This window comes from Corvus kubaryi, unplaced genomic scaffold, assembly GCF_017639235.1.
Source record: "Corvus kubaryi isolate FWS band 111438036 unplaced genomic scaffold, C.kubaryi_AGA036_p1.0 37357, whole genome shotgun sequence".
Lineage (NCBI taxonomy): Eukaryota > Metazoa > Chordata > Aves > Passeriformes > Corvidae > Corvus > Corvus kubaryi.
Window position 1 is genome coordinate 8,327,030 of NW_024581117.1, and position 9,783 is coordinate 8,336,812.

General features: G+C 43.3%; 1 protein-coding gene across 3 annotated transcripts; it reads right to left on the bottom strand.

Moving 5' to 3' along the window:
- Positions 1-741: 741 nt before the first annotated feature.
- On the bottom strand, positions 742-9,693 carry LOC121667185 (ketosamine-3-kinase-like). Of its 3 annotated transcripts, none has more exons than XM_042033578.1 (6): positions 9,510-9,693; positions 6,548-6,699; positions 5,106-5,197; positions 4,155-4,237; positions 3,629-3,751; positions 742-2,932 (listed from the first exon to the last, which is right to left on the bottom strand). In XM_042033578.1, the coding sequence occupies exons 1-6, from the start codon at positions 9,648-9,650 to the stop codon at positions 2,594-2,596; spliced, it is 930 nt and encodes a 309-aa protein (XP_041889512.1). In that variant the 5' UTR covers positions 9,651-9,693; the 3' UTR covers positions 742-2,593. The 3 variants fall into 3 exon arrangements, with proteins under 3 accessions (XP_041889512.1, XP_041889513.1, XP_041889514.1); XM_042033579.1 differs by having other exon boundaries at positions 9,500-9,590; XM_042033580.1 differs by lacking the exon at positions 9,510-9,693 and adding an exon at positions 7,072-7,337.
- Positions 9,694-9,783: the final 90 nt, after the last annotated feature.

The window sequence follows — 9,783 nt, forward strand, 5'->3', positions numbered from 1 at the left end:
CTAGGCATGCCTAGAACACAAAGCAACACAATGATCAAAGGAGAAGGAATTCCAAGAGCAGTGCAGAACTACACAACGTATAAAAAGATTTACTCATAAAACTGCAACAGTATGTTCCTGAGGAACAACCAGCAGCCCACATTCAGAGGGGATTTCATGCCCTTCTCCATCCCCAGATTATTCAACTGCTGTCAAGAAAGGCTCAGAGCCAAGGGATCCATGGAGAGATTCCTTTTACATTCCGTTTGTCTGCCTCTCTACACCCCTTCTGACTTTACTGACAGCAAAAAACAGCTTTGAAAAAATCAGCACAATATCCCTTACATTAAAACTCTAAATACAATTTTTTTCTATCTGTGTAACTTGCATAAACACAATTTTTCTTCAATCACAAAAATATCTAGATTCAGTTCTATTAGGAAAAAATAATCTCTGAAGACTTGCTGTTTATCAGTAAGTTCATCTCACTACTACAACTGACAGAAAATCCACTTTCATATTCATTTTCCCCTGCTAATAATGAAGAGTATTTATGTATTCTAGAAAAATTAACATCTTGACTTGCACTGTAATGAACATGTAAATTTTCTTCAGTGACACACTGCTCCAAACCAATCCACGACCATGCACATTCCCAGAAACACCTCTGATGATTGATCATAGTAACAGGTCAGAGCAAGTAACTCCCCAGGAATAAACCAAGATGTAAGGTTTTAATTCAGAAAACAGAGACAACAATAATCAACTGGGAAACTTTTTATTCAAGCAACATGGTAAATGTAAAACCTATTTATATACCAAGCAGGTATTTTGCAGCAAAAGTCAACCAGCCAGTAAGAAAAGTAGTAGAAGGAGAGTTGTAGCAAATAACAGTATTCTCCAAACTTGTTTCCAATTTGTGTAACTGCCAAACTAGCAACTTGAAAACCCTCAGAAATCTTCCAATATGCAGTGAAAAGCAGTTTTAGTTAATAAAAGTCATTTCCCAACACTCAAAGTGCATGTTAGGTATCGTGCATCTCTCTCACCTACCTGGTAGGCTTGCACAGAAGCACCACTACCAGCCTACATCAAAAAGAGAACAGTTTCAGTACGAACACCTTGCAGGCAAAAGCCATAGTCTGTGGAACTATCATCAAGGACTTCTGACACTGGTGAGGTGCTGTCCTCTGAATGATGCATTTACCTCCTTTGGTTTCACATCTCTTACCACAAGAGCTATGACATGCACTTCGTGGTCACTGTCATGAAAATTTAGGACAGGAAGACCCCCTTGCTTTCCAGGCTATCCACAGATATACTGGGCCCAGAGGTGTCAACACAGTCCCCTTCCTAGGGTGTCTGAGACCCTGGGAGACCTTCACAGAGAACGTTCTAGAGTGGACAGTGCAGCACTCTAAGTCTGCATCAGAACTCTCACAAGCATGGATGCACAAATGGTGCAGCCTTGACACCAGTCACATTCCCAATCCCAGAGGCACAAACAGTGTGGTTTACTGATCCTTGTGCCACAATAAGGTTGATAAACTATTGATAAACACACCAGTATCAGAAAGCACAAGCAGCAGTATCCCCTTGGAATAGTTATCTGACAGGTATTCCCATGGGGAAGCACAGGGGTACAGCCTTGTCAGCCATCCCAGTAGTCTACCCTGACCTCCTTCCCCTTCTAAGTTACATTTTTATTGTTTTCTTGGAGAGTGTGTAAAGACAAAGTTCCAGCTGATGTCATTTCATGATTAGGTGAATTTTGAGTGACTTTAGTGAAGCATGCATAGGTTTTATTTCATTAAAGAACACACCTCCACGGGGTGTGTACATGCAAAGTGTACCTGGGAAGTTCTCTAAGAATGCACACTGTTGGGCAAAAGCATAATCCAAAAAAGGAAGAGAACTAGTAATGGTGTAAGTAAAACTGCTGTGGATAAAAGCTCACTGACCAGAAAGCACTGAACAGCCTACCAGCAATCCAGCAGGCACCAACAGTCTGCATCCAAACCAACAAAACACTGGAGGTCTTTAAAAGCCTCTGGACCTAATCCTGAATAATCTGCTTAGGGAGGGAGGTTGGACTAGATGACATTCTGTGATCACTCCCAACCTCACCCACTCTCATTCTGTGAAGATGAATAGCAAGTCCAAACCCCTTCTCACAGTTCCTGTTATATAATTTTCCTGTCGACTTTCAAGCTCTGCTGTTAACATTGCTCTCATGCACACAATTGGACACGAAGAGCTGAAAGAGGGAGGAAGACACAGCAAAATGCAAGGAGCAACTTCTTTTAGCCATCTCCTCGGTGTTTACTTGTATTACCCTGCACAGTCTCATATGCTTTCTGGACACTGAGACCTTTATTCAACTGTGCAAATGAATAAACTCCTTCCTTATTTTTTTCCCTCATGGAGTTATCCCCAGCTATCCTAAAAAGGGATGACTATGTTACACTTGGTATTCAGCAGGAGTTACTGGCTCTAGGTCTTTAACAAGTTCAAGGGTATCACAGGTTGGTTGTAACATCACTACTCCTGCAGCTGCACCACCAAATATGGGGCTCTCTAGACAACTTGGGAAGTATTTGGCTTAAGCAGCAACTTACTTCACAAGGTTTCTCATAATGTTTAAAGAAGACCCTCTGTACCCTGAACCAAAATGGTTCCAGTGGTTCATGTAGTGGAACAGCTGATAAAGCTTTAGGCGTTTCTCAAACCCTGCAGCTTTGGGAATTTTACCGTGGTAAGCAGAATAAAAAGAACTGCTGAAGCCACCAAACATCCCAGCTATTGCAAGCTCGTACTCTGAATGGCCGTAGAAAGAAGCTGGATCGAAGATAATCGGACCAGAATCATCCTCAGCTACATTTCCTCCCCAGAGATCCCCATGCAGGAGAGCAGGAACGATTTCCACATTACAGAACAAACTGGGTATCTTCAGCTGCAAGGGGAGAAAAGCAAGACATGTAAATGACACAATCATTCACCTTAAAATGTAGAGGTTTATCTGCATACTTGAAATTTCTTAAAGCCTGTCATTTGAAACACCCCAGGACCTGGCCAACAGAGATGCCAAGTACATCCAGAGGATTCTTATTTTTCATAAAAGGCAGCAGCAGAATAGTCATCCAAATCTTTTTTAGTGAGAGAATAAAAACCTTAAAACTCCAGTATTGACCAGGGTTAGTAACAACAACCACCAACACTACATCATTAGAAAACTCAGGGATGTTTCACCCAATTTCCACAAAGTGGCACCCAAAGAGCCAATACTACAGTCACGTAATCAGAAGCAAAGAGTGAATGAACAGACAATGTGCAGGACAGAACTGCTTATGCACATTTTGTATCATGAACATGTTGCAGGGAATGAGAAATATGAACTCCATCCAGTATTTCCTAAACAGGAAGGCAAGGTGCTATCTGGCACTTTGGAATTCACTTTGGAATGTTAGCACAGGGTGATGTGACAAATGCCATTATACTTCAGAATAACAGCATTTTTAATCCCTAAAAACTGGGGTCTCTTACCAACAGAACCTGGATCAAAGCAACAAACAGGAACTTTGTTTTGAAAAAATAAAATTTAAGTATACCCAGCTCTCACAATAATGAGAACTGAGAGAATTGCTCCTACCTGAAGCTGTGCCCAAAGTTCTCTTGCCTCTCTGTCTCCTGATTTCTTTTCGACCATGTCCATCTGGGGCTGGATTCTTTGTCTGGCAAAGAAGGTCACCCAGTCACTCTGCCAGTCATTCACCTGAAGGAACAGGACTGCAGGCATCAGATCTACACCACACGAAAGGCAGAGTGTCTTCTTTTTCAAATAAGCCTTTTGAGGATTACATAGTGTTTGTGCTGGTACTATCCAGGGACAGTAAATGCTATCATTTAATCTAATGTTATCTTAAAACATTAAATTAGGGGAATAATTTTCTCTCGATGATTAAAATCCAAGAAATTGAAGAGCTATCACTATCCAAAGCAGCTGTAAGTGCTGTCCAAAGCACTACCTTCCTTAGCAGGCTGAACCATGTTTTTTTTATTTTCATGGCTCCACAAAAATTCCTTTGTTTCCATTATGATAATTTTGGCCCTTTCTGTCACTGAAGGGAAAACAAGACAAATTTAATATTCCATCAGTCTGATAAAGTACAACCTACCTGTGGAAGGTAACCACAGCAGGTAACTGTATGAAAGCCAAACTGATCCACAAACTGGACTTCTGTTTGCCCTTGTCCTTTACCTTTCAAACCAAAGACAAAAATTCAACACCAGTGACAAAATACTAAGCATCCATGACACAACTGAACCTGGAAAACTACACATGAGTACAATACTGCTTCTAATGAGAATTTTAAAAATTGCACTTTAATGTTGTTTTTATGGTTACAATGATTGTTGCAGTTGTTTATTACTGCAACCCTAGGGTATATCACCGTGTCCTGCAGCCATAGGGAGGAGGAGGAGAGAAGATCCAGCAGGCAGGAATTGTGCAGCGAGATTGATTTATTTAATTATTTTACCAACTCTTTTATAGACTTTTTCCTTCCTAGTCTAATTGGACAAAGGATCAGCCACCCCTTGGGGGTGACTGGCTAAAATTCTAAAACATCCATTGTCAAAATATTTTTCTACTGTACCATAAACAAGACTTTTCAAGGCTGCGGGTGTTTGTTGTTTACATAACTCTGCTACCTCTTCTGTGAGAGAGAAAAGTCTCTCACAGGCTTAGAAAATAGCAAGAAAATCCTTGCTAGCAGCATTTTTGTATCCACAGTTGTTTCTTAAATTTAAAGCTTGATGTAAAGCAGCTGTATTCTACTCTTCATAATTGTATTTCGAGGTTCTGTATCTCCTCTGATACCATGTCCTTGTAGAAACTGTGGTTTGGGCTCCCAAGGGTCCAAAACTGAGTATGTGTTTTGCTTACAGAGACCCGAACAGAGCAAACAAAAGCAAAAACAATCCCTGCCTGGGTCTGTTTCATCCAAATGTATTTTCATGCTATCTTCAGTGGAAGATGAACATGTCCTGAAGTAGCAAAAGCCATTTTAACTATTTTGTAGATTATTATTAACTGGGTTAAATTTGCAAACAGCTGTGTACTGTACCAACTGTGCTCCCTTCTTTCTTCAGCTTCTCTCCAAGTTGCTGGTTATGAAGGTGAAGATCAGCCAGCTGTGTTCCAAGCAGTGCTGAATGTCTAAGAAACAAAAATAATCTTAGTAACACTGACACATGAACAGAACCAGGTCTTGATATTCCAGGAGTTACTTAAAGAGATTTATCAAGTAAGTAAAATAAGTTCTGCATCTCTAACTGATTTTTCAGAGTATTCTAAACACCTTGTCTTCCTATCAAGACTGCATAGTAACACAGAATGTACCTACTTGGCCGTTTCTGACACCACTGCTGAAAGTGAAAAGTGAGCACCAAGCATGAATTTACTAACAAGGAGAAACTACCTATTCTAATTTCAATCAATTAAGAAGTGTGATATCACTTCTGTAAGCACTTTCAGTAAGGTATTTTTTAACTCTAACAAACTGCCTTTGGGAAATAGAACCAAACAAGGCTGATCCTTTTTTTTCTACTGCTCTTTCTGGCTGCTTTTCTCTAAAATGCCTAGATAATGCAAGAGTCACATGGGCCTAGTTTATTATCTATTTTTAATAAAACCACCTCCTCTACATGGTTCGGAAGAGTCTTGTGGTAACTACAAACAAATCTTACAATCAGTTGCCTCCCATGTTAACAAAATTACGTTCCTTTTCCTGCCTTCTACCTTCATCAACTTTCCCTAGTCTCAAGGCACTGTTGGTTAAGGCAAAGTTATTTCTTCAATTTGTTCCTGTTAACACAGACTATAGCTATCCCCTGAAATCGGCATGCCAAAGGCACCATCTTTGAGCCCAAAAGAGCAGTATCTCTGCCTTTCTCTTGGGACTCACTATGAATTAGAAACTCTGCCAAAAAGCAGGATGAGGGACAAGACTTTAAAGTGGCTGCAGAAGGTCTGAGAGAAAGATGAGAAATTGGTCATGATCACCTCCCTAACGGAATCAAGACAGATGAATTCATCATATTAAGTGCTCGTCACAGAGAAGGGTCAAAAGCCTGAAACTATCAAAATGAAGGTAAGAGTTGGAAAATATTGAAATCAAGATTAACTGATTTGGGGAAGTGCCTCTGCACACTCATGCCAAGCAATAAAGTACTCATTCTTATATTGAGGGCAAGTACACAAAACAGGTAATCAGGCTGGTCATTTTCCTTTCTGTGAAAAGAAACTTTACTGTAAAAATGACTAATTACCTAAGCAAACAAACCCGAAACTAACCAAAACCCAGACTCATTTTGTGATGCATTATCCATTTTCTAAGTGAGGCATTATGAAGTATTTTATACAGTTCTCTGCTATATAATTTTCCGTAAGTCTCTTGACTCGCTTTAGAAAAAAATTTAAGTAAGTTTCCCCTACGAAAACAAGTGATTTAATTGTCTTAACAGCCAAAATTTCTGGTTAACAGAGGCAAAGATGACACTATTTTACCTGTTTAAGCCCCCCATTTCCAAGTGTTCCATCACAAACGCAGTACTGCCCCCAGGCAGGTCTACAACTTTGAGGGGTTTAGGCACTTTTATCGTCTGTGTTTTCAGGATGGCTTCCAGACTTGCCATTTCTCCCTCAAACATTCTTCTGGCCTGCCAGATATTAAAGGAAAGCATTAGTGTCTATGAGCATCAGTCACAGGTAAACAAAGCACGTCCACAAAATCAACTGATTTTGTAAAAGTTAAAACGAAAGGTTGGAGGAAATGTTTAGTCACACACAAGATACAGACAGAACCACACCATCAGACTTGACAGCAGTTTTACAATTACAGTAATTTTGCTTCATAAAACCACTGAGTGAAAATTACTTAGGTTCTAGGATTCTCTGTAACTTACTGTCTGTTTATAACTGAAGGAGTGCAAACTGCTTACAGATAATGTATGAGCTCCTTCAGCTGTGTTCCATCAGACTTGTGTTCTAGTGCTTTCACCAGAATGGTCTTCCGTGGTGTTTTCTTTTACCTCATGGGGGAAGGACGTGGGTGGGAATCAACTGTAGCAGCCAAATGCCTCTTATCACACTTGCACAAGCCAAGCCACTACCAACTGCATTTGCTTGGAAGACATTCTGAATTTGGGACCTCTTTCTGCACCTGTTTTCAGCTCAAGGAAAACCTACTCTCCCGAGTTCCTTCTCTGAGATCACTGACACTCATCACGTGAAGAAATGCTTCTCTAGAAAAGTCAGGCAGGGGTTGTAGAAAGAGCACACTGGAAATTTAACATATCTGGTAAAAACAAAAGCAGACAAATAGAATGAATAAAATAGAAAGAGAATGCTAGCCCTTTAGTAATGATCCACAACACAAAGGACAATTTGCAGTAGACATCAACTAAAAATTCCAAAGCCTGGAGGCAATCATAGAATGGTTTGTGCTGGACGGGACCTTAGAGATCATCCCAGTGCTCCATAAACATACCTTGTCCCACCCCCTTCTATGGGCAGGGACACCTTCCACTATCCCAGGTTGCTCCAAGCCCAGTCCAACCTGGCCTTGGACACTGCCAGGGATGCAGGGGCAGCCACAGCTTCTCTGGGCACCCTGTGCCAGGGCCTCATCACTCTCAGCATCAGGAATTTCTTCCTAATATCTGACCTAAAACTACTCTGTCAGTTTGAAGCCATTCCCCTTCCCCTATCACTCCAGGCCCTTGTAAAGAGTCTCTCCTCATCTTTTCTGTGGGCTCCCTTCAGGCACTGGAAGGTGCAATTATGTCTCTACAGAACCTTCTCTTCTCCAGGCTGAACAATCCCAGCTCCCCTAGCCTTTCCTTATGGTGCTCCATCCCTCTGACCATCTCTGTGGCCGTCCTTGTGACTCAAGAGTGAAGACCTGCTGAGTTATTGAGCCATGAGTTAGCTTTGTCCAGAGGAAATCAGTAAATACTGTGTCACTGTCCAAAACATCACACTTGGCTAAAGCCAGCTGCTCAAACAGAGTAAGAATTGCTGATGCACAGCTGCTGTGGCTCATACAGCGCAGCACTTAGAGCACTTCAACAAAGTTTGCTTTAATCAGTGCTCAGGATCCACACACAGGCAAAAGCATACAAAATGAAACTGCTGAATAGAAAATCTATCCAGATCTTTTTTTTTCTGCCCCAAGCCTGATCCTGCAGCTAGTTGGATTGTATAGCTAAACACAGAATCTGCAAAGGCCTAAGGAAGGGCTACACCAATTCAAACTCTCTTCTGTAAAGCAGGATAACCTTCCTGTATTATTCCAAGTTACCACCTGCATGCATCCATTCAGCTCCCCAGCCTGATCAGAAATCGTTGAGGAATTTGAGATAGATATATTGGCATACATACTTTCTAACACATTTGTTTGCTACAAAGGGCAAATACAAGTTTTGACTTCTCTTCTGCCACTGAATCTATTTATGTGATAGAAACAAGTACAGAGTACCTGTGAAGTAAATTCCACCTGATCTGTTTTTGCAAAGGATGCTGGAGAAGTAAGCTGCATTGTACTTATCCCTACCAAATGCAGATATCTACACCTTCAACAGTAGGTTCCAGGTATTGAAAAGAAAAAGCAGAAAAGCTTGAACAATTGTGAAAAAATATCACTTATTGAGAAAATTTCTTGTGTGCAGGGAATTAAAGGTTTAGTTAAAACCACGGAAGGTGCCCACCCTCAGCATACAATTTTATACCTGCTGGGGTGCCTTAGCCACTGTCACAGCACTTGCAGACAATGTTACACCATTGCTGCCCTCTGTAAATGACGACAGCACGTTATGGCACTGCATGTCCTGGACTAACAACACTGATACCACAGCACCATCTCAGCCCAGTATCAGGCTGGCAAAGTCCTCCCAGACCATCAAGTCCAACCTTTGACCCATCTGCACCTTGTCACCCAGACCACAGCACTGAGTGCCATCTCCAGTCGTTCCTTGGGCACCTCCAGGGATGGGCACTCCACCGCCTCCCTAGGCAGTCCCTTCCAATGCGTAACAATTTTTCCATGAAGAAATGCCTCCTGATGTCCCGCCCAACCCTCCCCTGGCCCAGCCTGAGGCCGTTCCCTCTCTCCTGTCCCTGTTCCCTGGGAGCAGAGCCCGACCCCCCCCAGCTGCCCCCTCCAGTCAGGGAGTTGTGCAGAGCCACAAGGTCCCCCCTGAGCCTCCTTTGCTCCAGGCTGAGCCCCTTTCCCAGCTCTCTCAGCCTTTCCTGGTGCTCCAGACCCTTCCCCAGCTCCGTTCCCTTCTCTGGACACGCTCCTTGTCGTGAGGGGCCCAGAAGTGGACACAGCACTCGAGGTGTGGCCTCATCAGTGCAAGCACAGGGGACGGTCACTGCCCTGGTCCTGGTGCCACGCCAGGCCCGGAATGCTGCTTCCCATCGCGGCGCCTGCCCACCCCCGGCACCCCCAATCCCTACCCCGCCACACCTCCGACCGAGAGTTGCTCTTCACGAACACCCGGCCGTGGTCCGTGTCGTAGCTCCGGCCCTGGCTGATACAACCACCCCCCGTGTGCCCGGTCGGCCGCAGCACCGCGGTGCCGAGCGCTCGCTTCAGCGCGTCCTCCATGGCGGCGACTGCCGCGGCGGGGACGGGAGGGAAGGGACCGGTCAGGAAGGGGCGGGACTGGGCGAGAAGGGGCGGGCCGGGCAAAGGGCGGCTGAGGCGGCTGAGGCGGCTGAGGCGGCTGAGGCGGCTGAGG